Source organism: Microtus oregoni, unplaced genomic scaffold (assembly GCF_018167655.1).
Source record: "Microtus oregoni isolate MIOR12 unplaced genomic scaffold, Mior012 000044F_ref0000062, whole genome shotgun sequence".
Lineage (NCBI taxonomy): Eukaryota > Metazoa > Chordata > Mammalia > Rodentia > Cricetidae > Microtus > Microtus oregoni.
Window position 1 is genome coordinate 19,686,150 of NW_024543218.1, and position 19,905 is coordinate 19,706,054.

The 19,905-nt window shown below is 39.8% G+C and overlaps 1 protein-coding gene across 1 annotated transcript in view; it reads right to left on the reverse strand.

Annotated features, from left to right (window-relative positions):
• The window catches only part of LOC121434713 (reelin-like), a 447,768-nt gene that overhangs the window by 294,642 nt on the left and 133,221 nt on the right, over positions 1–19,905 (reverse strand). The window contains exon 3 of the mRNA XM_041633615.1: positions 19,226–19,361. Coding sequence (XP_041489549.1) covers positions 19,226–19,361 — 136 coding nt within the window. The remainder of the gene's footprint in view (positions 1–19,225; positions 19,362–19,905) is intronic.

Sequence of the window (19,905 nt, forward strand, 5' to 3'; positions counted from 1 at the left end):
AAGCATTTTTAAGTTCCTTCCGGTCTTTTGCTTTTGTTCTCTAAGACAAGTCTTGCTAGTCTCTTGGCTGACCTTGAACTCGCAACTGTCCTCTGCTTCTGGAGTTTAGGGGTGAGCTATCAGCTCAGCAACGCCTCACAGGTACTGCACTAATCATCCAAGGTCAATTCTGTTCTCCCCCACCCCACCACTGTACTAGAAAGTTCAAAGGTAGTTGATATCTAAACCCTCCGGTCAACTTGTTCATAAACAACTACACTTTCAGTTCCAGAAGTCTTGTTAAGCTGTGAAGTGGGTCTTGAAATGAGTAAAAATTTACTTGAGAGTATTCCAGAAACTTCATTCTCTCAATGTAGACTCAGCAGAAGGGTAGTAGCTTTAAGACTCCTTACGTTTATAAAGAAGCAAATAAATATAAATCATCAATTTGCATAAAAATCCAAAAAGTTCAATATACAGAAATCTAGCTCCCCAAAGAAAATGTCATGCTTTACAGTGGGTATCAGTAGCTATTTTTACCTGGACACAGACACACACACACACACATACACACAAACACATACACACAAACATACACACATACACACACAAACACACACACACATACATACACATACACACACATAGACACATACACACACATACACACACAAACACACGCACACATACACACACATATGCATACACACACATACACATACATACACACACACACACACATACACACACACACAATTTCAAAGGTTTTCTTTAGCAATGATGGACTAAAGACCTTACACTGAACTTATTTTAGCTAATATTACCCCTGACTACACGACAGCTGTCAATGAAGCCAACATTCTCTGTTCAGTCTCTTTTAAGGAGCTGAGAATGGAGCTTGGGTAATGCACTGTCTTCCTGGAGACTCAAACCCTCATCACTTGGAGATCTCTGTTGGTGCAGTAACTGAGACCATCACTGTGTGAGCTCACACCATTCTCCTGGCTTGTATTTCTTTATTCTAAACCCTCTCGTTTCTTTCATATTGACACTGATGTTGATCCTACTTGTATTTCATGGCAAGTTCCCATTTGACTCCCAGGGAAGCCTAAAGGCACTGATGCACTGTGGATTTGTGCTTCTGGGAGACTGATGGACGAGTGAGCTGAGAGTAAGGGCAGCCAGATAACCAAGGATGTGTTTTTTCATCTTGTAGAATATTATGCCTTGAATTTGGCAAAACCAGAGATGAAAATAAAAACAGTTACTGCACAGATGAAGAAGTTTAGTGTACATATTCTTGTAAATAGAAAAAAATGGTTGGCATTAACTATGGTCCTATTTGTTTGTATGATAACTAGAGAGCTCTAGAATACAGCTGCAGGATTTCTTTTGGAAAAAGCTTAAAAATACTGATATTAATATTTACTTTGAAACCAGGTGTAGTGGCACATGCCTTTAATCCCACCACTGAGGAGGTAGAGGCAGGAGGGTCTCTGTGAGTTCAAGGCCAGCCTGGTCTACAGAGTGAGTTCCAGGATGGTCAGGGTTGTTACACCCAGAAACCCTGTCTCAGGAAAAAAGAAAAAGAAAAGAAAGAATTTACTTTGACAGAGAAGGCAAAATAGGATGTGGAAGGAAAGAAAGATGAAAATAATGCTGTCATAAAAGTATTAATAAATGAGTGATAATTTTGAAGGCTTTAATGGGCGCTTACAATCACTTGGGAATGAACTATTCAGAAAGTCAATTTCTGGTAATTTGTATGGTATAATAAAGCCAAACCCCATTTATTAATGGGCTTATATTTTATTATATAAAATGATATTTTATTAAACAATAAAGCAACAAACGTGTGTGTGTGTGTGTGTGTGTGTGTGTGAGAGAGAGAGAGAGAGAGAGAGAGAGAGAGAGAGAGAGAGAGAGAGGAGATATTAAGCTTCTCATTCTACTGACCTGTCAGGTAAAATGCTGTTAATTCCATGGGGCTTTGGAAGCAGAATGTTTACTTTCAGTTGAAAGCAAACGTTTTAACATGTTTATTGAGATTCAATGAAGGAAGCAGACATTATGGAATGATAAACAGACATTACAAAATGATAAACAAACATTACAGAATGATAAACAAACATTACAGAATGATAAACAAAGTTGAAGCAATGACTGGAGCATGAGAACAATAGTTAGGACACTGACATTTATCTCCCTGCACCTCAGCGAACAGTGCAATGCAGTTTTATACATGTCTGAGCGTTCATTTTATTAAAATTAATTCAGAGTTAACTTTAATATGAGAATAATATAGTTTCAACGAAAAATATGCAAAACATATCAGCTATAAGGTCGTCCATCATAAGATCACATAACAATAACCCATCAGAGGGAAGCCCAATGTCCGCAGAAGACAGGCTGAGTAAATACAGCACAGGACAGATATCTAAAAGGATGCTATCTGGATGGTAATGTGGATGGCTGTCTATCGGGAAAACATTCATAATGTAAATGTTTCTTTCTCTTAAAAAAGCTAGGTTAGGAAATAAAGTGGATGGTAGAACTCCAAATCTGTTAAAACTACAATTGAGCACATATCTATGTCTGGAGAAATACACCCTGAGGCACTGTTCTAGTTTCTGATACAGAAGAAAGGTGTGAGCCTATATACATGAAGGGTCTTACTAAGTAATATTTTAATATATACAAGAATTGTTTTCAGAATCAGAAAAATACTTAGAATATTTTTGTTTTATTTTATTTAAATGACATTTTTTCATTTATTTTACATACCAGCGATGAAGTTTCCCCCATCCTCTCCTCCAAGCTATCCCCCCATCCTTTCTGTCCCCTCCTGCTTTCCATCTATACCTCCCTCCCCTTCCACTCTTCCTTTGACTCAATTCAGAAAGGGGTATTTAACTGCACAGCAATCTGGGTCTATGGCATAAAGTAGAGAAATACGCACTTTCAAAACTGTAATAATATGAAAGAATTCTGAATTATTTTCCTGTGGCTGATGACATTGTGTGGTTGTTTCCAAGAGATGTGAACTGTTTTCATTCCTAACACACAGGAGCTAAACAGAAACTAATGCTGACTTTTTTCTTTTTAGAAATATTGACATGTAGATAATGCAGATTCAACTGTCTATCTATAAAATTTATGCAGTATGAAAATTTCTGTCTATCTGTATCAACATATTTTAACCTTTTTTACAGTGGATATGGCATATATCACAGATAAGAAAGTATAAATATTTATTTCAATGCTTTAGACTACATTTAAGATCCCTTATATTGTACTGAAAACAGCCTGGTATTGGCATAAAAACAATCAGAAGGACCAATGGAACCAAATTGAGGACACACACTGCCGAACACCTGATTTTTGACAAAGAAGCAAAAAATATAAAATAAAAAAAGCATATTTAATAAACGGTGCTGGTATAATTGGATATCAACATGTAAAAGAATGAAAATAGACCCATATCTATCACTGTGCACAAAACTCAAGTCCAAATGGATCAAAGACCTCAGCATAAAACCAACCATACTGAACCGCATAGAAGAGAAAGTGGGAAATACACTTGAATGCATTGGCATAGGAGACTACTTCCTAAATATAACCCCAGCAGCATAGACACTGAGAGAAACAGTTAATAAATGGGACCTTCTGAAACTGAAAAGCTTCTGTAAAGGACATGATAGATGAGACAAAATGACAGCCTACAGAATGGGAAAAGATCTTCACTAACCCCACATCAGAGAGAGGTCTGATCTCCAAAATATACAAAGAACTCAAGAAATTGGTCATCATAAGAACAAACAATCCAATAAAAAATGGAGTATAGACCTAAACAGAGAACTCTCAACAGAGGAATCTAAAATGGCTAAAAGATACTTAAGGAAATGTTCAACATCCTTAGTCATCTGAGAAATGCAAATCAAAGCAACTCTGAGATTCCATCTTACACCTGTAAGAATTGCCAAGATCAAAAACACTGATAACAACTTATGCTGGAGAGGATGTGGGGAAAAGGGAACACTCCTGCTTTGCTGGTGGAAATGCAAGTTGGTACAGCCCCTTTGGATGTCAGTGTGGCGATTTCTCAGAAAATTAGGAAACAACCTTCCTCAAGACCCAGTGGTGTTGCGGGAGCTCCTTCCGCTCCTTCAGCCAATAGCTGTTGAGATACCAGCCCATTGGGGTGTGGTCTCTCTCCCTTTAAAAAAGCGGCCACTTCCCTCTCACTCCGCCTACCTAATTTTCTGTCCTATCAAAGGGCAGTTTTCTTTATTAATTAACCAATGAAACAACAGATAGAAAGATGACCCTCATCCATCACAGTAATACCACTTTTGGGTATGTATCCAAAGGATGCTCAATTGTGCCACAAGGACATGTGCTGTTCATAGCAGCATTGTTTGTCATAGACAGAACCTGGAAACAACCTAAATGCCCTTCGACCAAAGAATGGATAAGGAAAATGTATTACATTTACACAATGGAGTACTACACAGCAGAAAAAAACACCGACATCTTGAATTTTTCAGGCAAATGAATGGAGCTAGAAAACATCATTTTGAGTGAAGTAACCCAGACCCAGAAAGACAATTATTATATATACTCACTCAAAGGTGGCTTTTAAACATAAAGCAAAGAAAACCAGCCCACAAATCACAATTCCCGAGAACTTAGACAACAATGAGGACCCTAAGAGAGACATACATGGATCTAATCTACATGGGAAGTAGAAAAAGACAAGATCTCCTGAGTGAATTGGGAACATGGGGACCTTGGAGAAGGGTTGAAAGGGAGGGGAGCAGAGAAAAATGTAGAGCTCAATAAAAATAATGATAAAAAAGAATATATGTATATATACACATATATATGTGTATATATGTATATGTAACAACAATTAATAAGAAAAGAGGCCATGAATTTGAAAGAGGGTAAGGAAGGGTATATATGGGAAGGTTTGAAGGGAGGAAAGGGAAAGGGGTAAATGTTGCAATTACATTAGAATTTCAAAATATGAAAGAATAAATTTTGAAAAGAATTTTCAAATAAAAATCCCTTATATTGATTTTAATTTCTTTATCAAAGCATGAAATATTAGTAGCATTTCATTTCTAAACCAGAAGCAAATAATGTCATCATAAAAATTTTTAAAGATTAGATGTTTTTACCTAAGGTGATTGTAGGTGCAGTTTTTGGGTGTGTGTGTGTGTGTGTGTGTGTGTGTGTGTGTGTGTGTGTGTGTTTTCCTTCACACACACAAAATCCTTTCATGCCAAATCCTGGCTTAAATGTTGGTTTGGTGGGTTTTTTGTTTGTTTGGTTTTTTTTTTTTTTTTGGTTTAAACTTAATTCCCATAGTTAGTCTTCTACAATCTTTAACCTTCCAAAAAATGTCAACTATAAATATTTTTTTCAGTGATCCTTTTTGAGAAGCCAGACAGATTCCGTGTGACCAGGATGTGGGTGCGGCTATGCTCCGGAGACTCCCATGAGCCTCGTTCACGATGAATAAGGAAAGGTAACAGTTTCCTCTATTTTTTTATTTTATTAATGTTGAGTTGGTGGAATGGTATTAAGATTTTTCGTGGACACAAGCAACCTATCCATGTTGATTCTAAGTGAAATTTATTATTCTGGTTGGCAAAGGAGTCTTAATAATAAGGCAGTCAATATGCTAACCAGAACCCGACTGACAGGCAAGCCACCTAACTAACAAAACACAAATATTTTTCAGACTTGAAAGCAAACATGAAAGTATGTTCTATCCAACATTTTAATGTAAGTATTATTAGAAATTAAAGCATCTTGTTTCTTCGTTGAGAAAATTCACACATAAATATAAAAAACAGAGCAAATTTTGGACGATGCCAACACTGCTTCATAGAGTATGTTTCCCGTGCAGGCTCCTCTGAGATTTTGTTACCTGGTAAGTCCACCTTGCCCTTCCCAAGCTGAGTCACAACAGCAGATGCGAGAATAAATAAAAACCTATCACTCTGGACTCCGCCCTCACAGCGCAGACTAGGAAATGAAGGAGTTTATGGGCGCCCTTGCCACACGTTAACCGTGTCTTCGGGGTTGACATCGGGTTTTAATGTGTATCCTTGTACTTCTCCTTCCGCGGGAAGCCCGTCTCCAGGGATCACTTGCAGAAAATAGGACATTGAGTCCATAATTAAAGTAATCTCGTTCTAGGCAGATGCTCCGTTATCACATATTACAAAAGGCATCTTGAGGGTTATAAAACGCGCGGCAAATAGGTTTGGAGATGAGGAACAGCAATTTTTCATCTAATTTTGATCCATAGACATGTAAGTACTGACTCGCTACTTTTTGGGTTTGAGCCAAATCAGAATTATGGCGGTTAGAGGAGCCAGGCAGTCGCCAAAATGAAAGTATATTCCGGCTTTTAGCCTCAGAGTGAGGAAAGCGCTTTTGTAACCGTCTCTGCACTTAGCAAATAAGGGTGCCATCTCCAATCTGAGCATTAATGCCTGCAGGCGGATTTAGAAGGGCTTATGTGGCTGAGCTTTACAGACACTTTCAACATGCTATTTTAACTAAATAAGGGTCTAGCCACTTTAGCTACCTTGCAGCTATAGTCTATGTTTTAATTAGAAGCATCTTCACTGTCTGTCTTTCCTACAGAATTCGGAATGTTGCTCTTTAAAACATACAGCTCAGATAAAGAAAGCATTCTTCATAATCCCATCCATAAACACGAAGGGGAAGGGTCTCCCTCACACTGGACTCCAGCTAGGACTTCGCAGCATCAGTGACTGAAACCTATGTTAGTGATGTAAGGTGTTTTTGTTTGATGTTTATTTCAAAAACAAAAGAACTTTAAGCATTCACTGACTTAATTGCTTGAATTAAAAATTGTGTTTTGCATGTGTAGTTTCTCAAAAATTTAAAGGATAAATCCCAAATAAAGCAAAAAAAAAAAAAACCAATAAAATTCTGTAACAATCCTTTCCCTGGACTTGAACCATCCAAGTTAAAAACACAGTCAATAAAATTAACCTTCAAATTTAGCATTCAAAAGTGGGAGTTCAATTCAATACAATCATATACTAGAATGTTCAAATATCAGAATTAATATTTAGAATAATTTATGTAATGTCCCTGGAATTGTTAGAGAAAAACTATAGATTGGGAAATTTGAACTGCTGAGACATTGTTATCAAATGGCCAAGTTGATATTTCCCCACACAATTGGCATATTAGAAAGCCTGCTGCTACCAGCGCATGCCTGTAGGGAAAACGATGGGATTCTAATTCTTTGGCATATACCATGTATTCACACACCCACTCAATGAATATTTGTTAATCACCAATTAACACTACATTGGATTAATAAACTAGATTATATTTGCTTATGTGGCATAGTGTGATGTCTTGATGTATACAGATGATGTTGCATGATTCAAACAAGTGGATCAATAATTGCTTATGTTCTCTGGTGAAACACTGGAAATTCAGTTATTCTAAAATGTGTAATATTTTTATTGGTGGTGTTTACTGTACAATAATAGATCACGAACGCCCTTTCATCTGAACTTTTTTGGGTCATTTGACCAAACCCTCTCTCCTCTACACGTCCAAGCCCTTCTCCACCTTCTGATAGTGATCCTGACACACTCAGCAATTCAGAGCCCAACACTGTAAAGAATCTACATGTAAGTGGGATTGTGTGCCATTGGTGTCTGAGCCTGCCTTACTGCCATGAGTATGTTTTCCTCCATAGCCACCATGTTACAAATGACAGACTGCCCCCCGTAATAACGAATAGCATTCCAATGTGCATGTAGAACACGTGGCCTTTACCTGTTGGTGGATATCAGTTATTTCCACATCTTACATATTATGAAGACTGTATAATAAACGCGAGGATGCAAACACTTCTTCAGTGTATCCATTTTTATTACCTGTGAATGTGCAACCACAAGCAGACTGCTGGGGCATATGGTAGCTCTACTCAGATTGTTTTTAGGACTCTCCAAAAGATGGATTCCCCTTGTCTGTGTCTTCTCCAACACTTTTTATCTTTCATCTTTTCAACAAGCATGTTTTAAAGAATTTAATAATGCTATTTGTGATTTAAATGTTGGGAATATGTACTCAGCATTCGGCCATATAAAAGGTATTTTCCAGTTTTAAATGTTTGCTTCAGCTCTGTTTACATGGAAACTATCTTGTTCTTAAGAAGTTATCTTTAAGGGGCTGGAGAAATAGCTCAGAGGTTAAGAGCATTGCCTGCTCTTCCAAAGGTCCTGAGTTCAATTCCCAGCAACCACACGGTGGCTCACAACCATCTGTAATGTGGTCTGGTGCTCTCTTCTGGCCTGCGGTCATACACACAGACAGAATATTGTATACATAATAAATAAATACTTTTAAAAAAAGAAGTTATCTTTAGCCTTAATAATACATTTTTACACTTTTCTGGTTAATTTAGCAAAGCTTGATTGATTTTGTATAGCACTTGCCTGGTAGCCTTCTTTTATCTCTTTTTGTAGCTTTGTGCTTAGGTTTGACATTCAGAAGCAACATGTTGCTGCAATTTTGGAAGGACATTCTGAAAGTTATTTTCAAATGGAAATTTTCACCTGTTTGTGGTCATTGTAGCTATTGGTGGACTTAGACTTGTTTAAGGGTCTGCTACATTTTATACTTCCGTAATTTTTAAATCATGTGTAATCCTTTCCTAATCTCCTTCTTCCTTTGAAAGTTCTAATTTCATATCCACTTTTAACTTTATACCTTTAAGGCTATAATCTTTCAAGTTAATTTGAAGGTATTTAATAATTTATTTTCCTCTGTCTTTAAACTTCAACACAATATTGCGTTGTAGTTTGATTATCCGTTGGTTTAAAATTAAAGCGAAACGATATGGAATCACCCTTTTGTACACTGTGAAGATGTTTCACTCTGATCGGTTTAATAAAAAGCTGAATGGCCAATGGCTAGGCAAGATTTCCAGGCACAGAGGATGCTGGGAAGAAGAAAGGCAGAGTTGCCAGCTTGACTCAGGGGGACAGACATGTGGGAGGAGAGGTAAAAGCCACGAGCCATATGACAACATAGATGAAAATGTATGAGCTGATATGTTATAAGAGCTAGCTAGCTAGCCTAAGCTATTGGCTGAGCTTTTATAACTAACAATAACCCTCCACCTCTTTATCAGGGAGCAGATGATCCTGATGAAAATGTCCGACTACATCAATTAAAGTAATTGTCAGTGTGTATTTCCTCAATTATTTCAACATTTGATTCTTAAAATTCTAGGTGCTCCCCAAATGGCCTTGCTCCTCACCAGTGCCTCATGTTTTGAGGTCTTACATTTCCACCTTTTTTTTCCCCTGGATTCATCTTTTTTTACTAAAGCGGGTTCTTTAAAGATCTTGCTTCAAAATGGTTTGTGTAGTAAAAAATCTTTAAACTATAGCTTCGAAAATCACTTTGCTTTCATATTTGCCACACTTGAGGCACAGAACCCCAGGATAATGGTTGTTTTCCGTTATGACTTTGAAGGTAGTTTTTGTGTTCAGATGAGAAGATCATTGTCCTGTTAAGTTTTAGGTGACACACCTTTTATCTAGGTGACTTGGGTATTTTGGGTTGTAATATTCTGAAGGGTAATTATCAGTTGTATCATTGCTAATTTACTTTATCTTAGGTAGAAAAGATGTTTACCTTTTCCTTAGCTAAAAATTCTTCTCCACTATCTCCTTATGGTTGCCCAATCTCATTCCTTGTTTTATCTCTTTCTAACATTTATATTAGATGTTAATTCTTAACATGGAGTTTTATACCAAGGAATTGATGTAAAAACCACTGTCTGCTTTACTCAGGAGTTAAGAACTGGCTGCTCTTCCAGAAGACCCGGGTTTGATTCTGTAACTCCAGCTCCAGGGGATCCACCACCCTCTTTCTGGCCGCTCAGTCATACATGACAGATAAAATACCCATACGCATAAAAGAAAGAAAGAGAACAACCCTGAAGGAAGCAACTCAAAGGAGAAGGGCCTTCGTTTTGGTTCATAGCTGAAGGTATAACCTATTGCGGCAGGAAAGTCAGTGCAGGACTGTGGAGCATTTGATTGCTGCACAACTGCGGTCAGGAGGAAGAGCTCAGTGGATGTTGGTGTTTAGCTGACTTTCTCCTTTTTATGCAAACCACTCTGAGGGTGGGCTTCTCCACCTCACTTGAGATAATCCCCTCCGTGCATGGCCAGAAGCTTGCCTCCTAGGTGTTAGTAGATCCTGTCAGGCAGGTAGAATTAACCACCAGAGCAACTCTTCACACGTTGAGGGGTTAGTATCCCATAAGTAACTTATCTTTATGGATAAGTTACTCCAGGAAGATAGCAAACTTTTTTCTCTGTGTTTCCAGAAAATGGATGCTTCATATAGCGCACCTCTTTTCAGCTGCCCCTCCTTTCTTGCCTTCTACTGTTTTTAAAGGGGCTCTCACATTCTCTGTGTACACAGGTTTGGAATCCTAAGTCTGGGTTTAAATATCCGTAGGACATGACAGCTTCGGCTCTGCCTCTTCAGCCAACCTAGCCATTTTGCCTTTCTCCTGGAGTCTGGTGGGGCCCCCTTCTCACAGATCTCAATGTTTACGGCCTTAGCCCCCATTTCTATATGCTTTTAGCAGGGAAACACCTGCTGGATAAGCTTAGTCTTCCCTGATGCCAGAAGCCCTCTACAAACACAGCTGTAATCTGTAGAGAGTTGAGCACAGCAACACATTCCTCTAGGCTTTCTTCACCCCATCCCAAGCATCTCCCAGGCCCTATGTTGTCTTCATGAATCCCATTCCCAATGTACTATAGGATAGTAGTTTAAGATAAGAGGTAAAAGGTAAAAATTCGAGTCAAATTTATTGTTCGCTCCTTTTAGGAGCTCCTGGCTTAGAAGGCATGGCAGGTACATGCCAGCACATGCCAGCACACGCCAGCACACGCCAGCACACGGAAGGTGTTTGCTGTTAATACAACACTACTGTTCTCACTACCACCGCCACCATCAAGTGACATGTTAAGCTCTATTATTGTTCTTATATTAATAATGATTAGCCCTCCAGATGACATCACTTAAATAATAGGCACACGAGAATAAGCGTCCACGGGTAAGAACACCGAGTAAGAACAGATTGTGCCACAAACCTACTGTACTTTGAAATGTATGGTTACTTTCTACAAACGTCAAAGTATTGCCAGAGGAGAAGATGGTCCAGCAGATTCTCTAAACTTGTCACGTACAAGGGAACTTTCTGGAAGGGCTAAAATGGTGTGTATCTGTGCTAGTCAGCAGCAGTGACAAAGTTACTGGTCACATCACATGACTGAGAACTTGAAATGTAGCTGGCAGTGCTGAGAAACCGCATTTCAAATTTTATTAATTTTAGTTAATCTAGTTCAAACAAAGTTGTACATGGCTTGCATTTACTCTGCTATGAAATGCAATTCCAAACAAGTCTTAGAATATATATATACACACACCCAGGTAAGTTATATACAGCAAAATTAGCTGTTTCAATTTTTGTGTGAAAGGATTAAAAATTTTATTTGCCATCTGCACCCATGATTTAATATTCTGATTTTGGACTAGAAGTTCAAAAATAAGTCCAGTGATTGCTTCTGTTACCCAAGTGTTCAGACATTGGCAAACCATCGTGCATCCGCTGCCATGGGAAAAATGTATTTACCTGTTTCTCCAAAGTCACTACCACTGCTAATTTTAAATGTGTTCAACTTTGGGATGAAAATTCACTAGGGGCTTCTAAAACTGGCTAAATAAATTCTAAAAATAGAGAAATAGCTTAAACCTCCCCACAAATATCACGTAAGGTTGGATTCAGAGGCATTTCTCACTGAATCACGGGAAGCTAGTAGCCTTTAGTCATCTGTTTCCCAAACATTTCATGAGGTTCCGAGTCAGATGTCCCAGGTTCCAGTGTCCCACCTCAGCTACAAGGTCCGGCCGAGAAGGGCAACTCTGGCTCCAAACCCCAGGCCCTTCTCAATGCTCTCAACATCCTCACCCCATAAGTTGAAGCCATGCAAGGGGAAGATGGTACTTTGCCACAGACTTTTTCCAACTGTCTGGAAAGCGAGTATCTTCAGAAAGGAGAAATTCTCTACCATAGCTATTTATCCTGGGGTGGAATTCTGCTACAAAATATCCATCTCCAGCACTGAGAGGCATCCCTACTCCTCTGCCACCGGTCTTATGACTGATACAAAGAAGGGTACTGAGGAGACCCTAGAAGATTATCCTAATAGAACCAAGAAGCCTTACCTTGTGGACTTTTGGAGGAAGAAAGAAGAAAGAAAGGAATGGAGAAAAGAAACATGAAGACGTTATTTTTACTTTCCAGTATTTGCTAAACTTTTAAAATATGTCCCATTATTAATATGACAATTGGTTTCTCCGACCCTTCTTGGAGTTTGATGTATATATTTTATCTCAACCACATTTCACTCAATTAAAAATTAAATCCACAAGAAGCGCCCTGACCTCATTTGCCAAGGTGCTGATCTCAGAGAGTACATGCTAGACTGTCACCTTGTGCAGCCTAATTGGCTGTGTAACTCTGATAAAAAGCAAGGGCCGGCGGGAGGTGAGAACCACAGCCAGGCTCCCCACATTTCCCTCTACGGATGAATAATATACTTTTTTATACTGTCATTCACGGGTACATTTCTGAGCAGCATGAAAATAATTGTCTCAAATTGGAGGATGTGTATAAAAAAAAAGAAAAGAAAATCAGACCGTCAGGGGGAAAAAAGAGAATTGAAATTTACAGACGAAATTCCTTATTCAGAAAACAGTGTAGCTAGTTGACCTCACGGTAGGGATGCATCATTTCAGACTTATGGGAGAGATAATTTATTCTCTGCAGCAAACTGCATGTAGTCAAGCAGAATCTGTACGTATCAACTGCCGACACCCTCCTTTGCGGCACAAATGAACTCCCAGCAGACAGGGATGTAGGGTCACTGTCTTATTTCAGGTGTTTAAGTAACAAAGCAGATATAATTGTGGGATTTCCTTTGGATGGATGGAAATAAATGAACAACAAACTACCATTTTTTTTTCTCAAGGGATTCTCCTGGCAGGCTGGAATGGCTTCCATCAAAAGTTAAAAGCATCTGGGCTACACTCAAGACAGTGCTCCAGGACTCTGTATCAATTCTATCTCAAGCCTGACAGGCATTCAGAAACTGCTAGTGTCTTCAAATTCTTCAAATGATCTTTCTGCTTCTTGTTTAGAGTTTTTTAAAAACGACCACCCTATAAGTTATTTCCTTGGCAGTATCAAGTATGGTCCCTCCCAGGTCCCTCTTTGCTGATCCAAGTTTATCTTAGATAGAAAATAGCTCAGTTCATTTTGTTTTCAGTTTTTGTGCCTCTTGGTATCTGGATGAGCTGGGAAACTGAGCTACTGGTCTGGGTACCTGGATGAGCTGGGAAACTGAGCTGCTGGTCTGGGTAGCTGGATGAGCTGGGAAACTGTGCTGCTCATCTGTGATACTCGTCTGGGTGTCTGGCTGAGCTGGGAAACTGAGCTGCTGGTCTGGCCTGGGGACCTGGATGAGCTGGGTAACTCTGTGCAGATTTCTAACAGTGGGACACACCCGCAGACACGTGGGCAAGGTTCCGATGCTGCACTGAAGATACTACGTGACGCCGGGCGGTGGTGGCGCACGCCTTTAATCCCAGCACTCGGGAGGCAGAGGCAGGCGGATCTCTGGGAGTTCGAGGCCAGCCTGGTCTACAGAGCTAGTTCCGGGACAGGCACCAAAGCTACAGAGAAACCCTCTCTCGAAAAACCAAAAAGATACTATGTGAGTTAAATGGCATGGGTATAATTATTCTCTTTAATAAAATAGAAAAGTGATTACCTTAAATGTAAGAGCAGTTGGAAAAATCACTTTTATCTCAGGCTGTTTTGCTCACAGTTACTTAAGACTCGTTATTCAGCATTTCTGTACTTCAATGTCCTCATCTATAAAGTGAGAATAATTCTCTAAAGTGGGCTCCATTGTTATGCGAATTATTAGATTAAATTAGACGAACGGTGTGCATAAGGTAAATTAAACATTGTTATTTCCCTGATGTCTTTTTCAATCGTTTCTAAGGTTAAAAGGCATGAAGGTTTCTTGTCTCCTCTTCTGTCCCTCCTTCGCGTTCCTGCTTTATCCTTGAATCCTTCCTTCCTGTCCCTACCTGTGTTCACCCTCTCTCCTCTCTTACACTCCCTTTTCCACTCGAGGTTTATTAGTCTGAGATAAGCAGGACAGCAATAAGCCACGAATGTGAGGAAATGAGACAACACCAGCTAGACGGAGTCACCAACAGGTGAGAAACAGCGATGCTAAGCCCGTGGTCGCCCTTGTCTGTATGGATCGGTACAGCTGATTTTTCAACCTCTCCCTCATCCGCACGTGCCTCACCTCTGTCTCCCGCTTGACTATTTTTAAACAAGAAGGACTGTATGCATAGCCCATTGCTGCAGTTGGCCCTTCACACAGCCTATATTATTTAGTAGAAAGGTACATGACACATTATAGAATTGTCTGGGATTTCAGCTCAAATGTATTTAATTCTCGGTGCAAAAATTTTTTAAAATGTTTCAAAGCGAGTGACTTGGTTTAAAACTATGAAAATTCCACCCGAGATTGGCTCTGCTGAGGCTAAAAATTGGAGTGTCCTATCAGCTCCACCAGCCTTACAAAGACCATGCACACGCTAAGTGAGATACCAGTCACTGAATGTCTTCACAGCTAGCGTTCCATGTGTCTTAAGACATGAAGTAACACATTAAAATCACAAAAGGAAGAAAGCAGAATGGGAGCCTATGGCTTTCAATTCTAAAGATATATTTAGGGCTGGCAGGGTGACTGAGTGAGCGAAGGTGCTTGCCACCAAGGGTGATGATCTAAGTGTCAACCTCATAACCCACACGGTGGAAGGAGAACGCAGTTCCTGCAAATTATTCTCTGATCTCACATGTGGGATCATGAGCATGCCCCTACTACTCCTACAAAAAGGAAGTAAATGCAATTTTAAAATTAAAATATATTTTAAAAAGCCTCAAACCTTTATAGCAAGGATATGTAGTTGACTAATAAAAATGCATTTAAAGGAATTCAGAACTGGGACCTGGGACGCTGCTCAGCTGGTGAAGTGCTTAGCACACAATCCCAAGGACCTATGCTTGGTGCCCTAACACCCCTGTAAAGTTGCAAAGCTAAGGCATGGTTACGCTGTTTGTAATCCCAGCACTGGGAATTACAAGGCTTATCCCTTAGCGAGCCTGGACTAACATACGTGGTTTCCTCAGGCTTATCCTTTAGCTAGCCTGGACTAACACAGGTGGTTCCCTCAGGCTTATCCATTAGCTAGCCCGGGCTAACACAGGTGGTTCCCTCAGGCTTATCCATTAGCTAGCCTGAGCTAACACAGGTGGTTCCCTCAGGCTTATCCATTAGCTAGCCCGGGCTAACACAGGTGGTTCCCTCAGGCTTATCCATTAGCTAGCCCGGGCTAACTGATGAGCTCAGGTTCCACTGAGAATCAGAGTCTCAAAAAACAGATAATGAAGAATGAAGCTGGACGTTGGCTTCCTCATATAAACACACAGGCACACACACATACACACGCACACACACATGCATGCACACACACGCACACACACGAGCACACACATGCACACATACACACGCGCACACACCACACACACGCGCACACACGCGCACACACACGCGCACACACATGCACACACCACACACATGCACACATACACACGCACACACACCACACACACGTGCACACACACATACACATGCACACATTCTCGCACACACACCACACACACGTGCACACACACATGCACACACACACACCACATACATGTGCACACACATGCATACAGACATACACACACACACACACACACCTTTATACATAGGTTTACACGCACACAAGAAGTCAGGAATAAGCAAAAAAAAGTGAAAACAGGAGAAAAGATAATCTTCGAGAAAAAACAATTGTTAATTACATTGGTTGGACTTTTACATGTTATATACATGTAACTGAATTATAACTGTATTCTACAAAGAAGTATTAACATTGTATGCCAATAAAGAAGTAAAAAGCAGGAAAAGAACTCTCCCACCTTCACAAATCAAAGATCTAATTTCAAGGCTAATTGGAAAAGAGAATACATAGTGTGCATTTACATCCAAATACTATAGATTATTGTACTGTTTCAGTTTTGTTTGATGTTTAAAATCAATATTGAATATTGTTGATATTTAATGTTAACAATCTTTAAGTATTGTTGGACAGTGACTAATTATTGATGCACATATGCATAAAATATGCATATATATATAGTAAATACAGTAGTAAGGAATATAGGTAGGAAAATACAAACAGATGGCTTTAGTTCAGTCTCCGTTTCCTGTGTCTCTCACAAGTGAGAGGGAAAGAGATCAGTGAAAGAATCCCACCCACAAAGGACACATCGTCTATGACGTAACTGCTTATTAAGAGCCCTAGAAAGTGTGAACAATATCATCAAATCTTATTGAAACTGTAATTGAGAGCGACTTCATTCCTTTTCAGTCAAAACTTTATTTTGAACAAATGGAATTTTCTGACTGACTGCTAAGAAAACACACACCAGAGATAAGACTTTAAAAACTCAGGAGAAACAAGATTTCACATTGTAGGAACAGTGAGATCAAAAAACCATTTGTGATGTGTAATTTTTGTTGGCAAACTGACTCACCTTGTCATGATGGGGACATCTTCACCATGATGGGGACATCCTTGCCATGATGGGGATATCCTCGCCATGACGGGGACACCCTCGCCATGATGGGGACATCTTCACCATGATGGGGACATCCTTGCCATGATGGGGACATCTTCACCATGATGGGGACATCCTTGCCATGATGGGGACATCCTCGCCATGATGGGGACATCCTTGCCATGATGGGCACATCCTGGATTTGATGGGGGCATCCTCACCATGATGGGGACATCCTCGTCATGACGGGCATTTCCTTGCCATGATGGGGACATCCTAACCATGATGGGGACATCCTCACCATGATGGGCATTTCCTTGCCATGATGGGGACATCCTTGCCATGATGAATACTTTTTCACCATGATGGATACTTTTTTTTTTTTACCATGATGGGCACTACTCTTTCAAGCTTTGAGCCAAAACAGATCCTTCTCCCATAAGTTACTTTTTGTCAATTATTTGGTCACAGTAATAAAAAATATTCAAAAATTATATTTTTAGTATATCTTAAAATAAGTTCAATTGAAAACTTAAATTTTGGAATTTATCATAACTCATGGTTTCGAATTTGAACAACATGGTCAAGGCTATAGTTTCAAGCCTCACTATGAGAAAAATAAAACAAAGAGAAGAAGAAAACTTGAGTTTGTTTGAGGTAGGCAGTTTCATACTGTTTCCATTACTGTATGTTTTGTCTTTTTAAGAAATCAATTCTTATTTTAAAGTAAGTTATATATGCATGCTGCAAGCAGCAGGGACCATTACTAAGCTAAAACAAACTGTGCCACTGGAGATCATATAGCCTGGAACACTGTACCAGGTACCACATACACACGTACAAACAGCCGAACAACTAAAACTACCCCCTCTTGATGACCCCCACACACATACAAACAGCAGAACAACCAAAACTACCCCCCCTTGATGACAAAAGTTTTTAACAAGTCTTAAAGAAGGCATAGGCAATTAGACCTGGGGGAAAGCATTCCAGAGAGGGAAAAGCAGAAAGTCAGAAGGCTTAGTACACTGTTACTTTCTGCTCATCTGGAGCCCCAAGGAAGACAACAAAAGATAGATAGCCTGAAGGACTGGATTCTGGCTTCTCCAAATCCTGAGTGAATTATCATTTGTATCTAAGAAGATTAGCTAGATACCACAGTGTAGGACGGAGTGGGAAGAAGCGGGGTGACCAGGCAAGACACGTCTGCAGTGATCCTGCAGGAGGTACTGTAGAAAAATGGCTCAAACGCAAAACCTTCCCAAGGAAGGAGGCAATGAGATCAACTGCCAATCAACTGTATGGAATAAGTGTGATAGCATCAGCTATCTGGAGACCATGCCTTCAACACATAAACCTATGGGAGATATTTTAAATGAAAGCCACGACTTTAAGACAGTATTGTAACATGAGGGCCTGCTCGTTGGGGTATCTGTCCTGCCTGGTACCCCACAGGCTGCAAACCCCAAAGAAAATCACACACAGAGACCTCCATATGATAATAAACTGATTGGCCCATTAGCTCAGGCTACTTATTAGCTCTTGTAGCTTTATTAACCCATTATTCTGATCTATGTCAGCCATGTGGCTCAGTACCTTTCACAGCAGGGCAGATCACATGTGGGAAGGTTGTAGAGACTTTAGGAGGTAGAAGCCAGTGAAAGGAAAGTAGGATATTGGGGACATGACTTTGAAGGACATTGGTCATTCTCATGTTCCCATTATTATCTCCTTCTCTCTCCATTACCCCAACTCCATGAACGAACTGTATAATTTTCCATGCTACCTGTTCCTGCTGCCACGATACTCTACCAACCACAGAGCAAACAGACTAGGACTACGCCCCCTGCAGCCAGGGCAAGCACATTAGGTGAGGTTTACATACTGCTACAACCCCACACCGTGTAACCCCCATCTTCAGGGACATCTTAACTTTTCACCATTCCCCTCCTCCTCCTACCTGCTCACTGACTTCTAGTCTATTAAGCACTGTTGTTATCTGGAACTAAATAAATATGGAGTTTATAAATAAATATGCAAAATAAAAACTTAGTTGGAATGCCAAGCAATGATAACACACGCCTTTAATCCCAGCACTTGGGAGGCAGAGATGGCAGGATCTCAGTGAGCTCAAAGTCAGCCTAATCTACAAAGAGAGTCCTAGGACAGCCAGAGCTGTTACACAGAGAAATCCTGTCTTGAAAAACAAAAACAAAAGTAAAAGAAAACAAAAAATGGAAATTAACTACTTTACAACTGACATTGACTTATTTTAATGCTGCAATTAATGATTTTAATTGAAGTCAACCTGTTGGCATAACTAGCTACTCTGTGTGAGCCCTCTAAGGCAGTATTTGCCCCCCACACACATTTGCCACATCCACCTTAGGTACTCACATGAAATTCACACAGCCCGTGCCAGCTGGGGGAGCGATCCAGACAAAGCTGAGGTTGGTTGTCGGCAGGTGACTCACATGAGAGGCCACCACGCTGCACATGAACTGGTTACCAAACTGGTGTTCGGACATGATCCCTGCAAGACAGAAAGGGAGGGATGTTACAAAGAGAACAAAATGAAATAGCCCTTACTGCCCACCCAAACATAATGACATTTGACCGATGCCTTCGATCCTCTGTATGTTAACACAAGTAAAAGGACTGATGAAAAACTCAACAATATGGAAACAACTTATTTAGAAAATAGACAAAATACTTGAAGAGCTTTTGTACCAAAAAAATAAAAATACATGTGACAAGTAGCACACAAAATGCTCAACACTGCTGCAAACTGCAAACCAAAACAACAACATGGCATCTCCTGGCATCAGAAGAGCCCAACGACATGGACAATACTGCCTCCTGGTGAGGATAAAAAATTCCTCTGTCCCTTGAGAAGACAATTTTCTCATAGAACTGAAAATACTATTACCATAACACATAGTGATTGCTGTATTACCGCTCACCCATGTGAAATGAAACTTGCATTCACAGACATAAAAAAAAAAACAAATGTTTGAAGCAATTTTGTGAATTTTTCACTCAGAAGTGACTAGAAGGAATTTCAGGAGATGGACAAA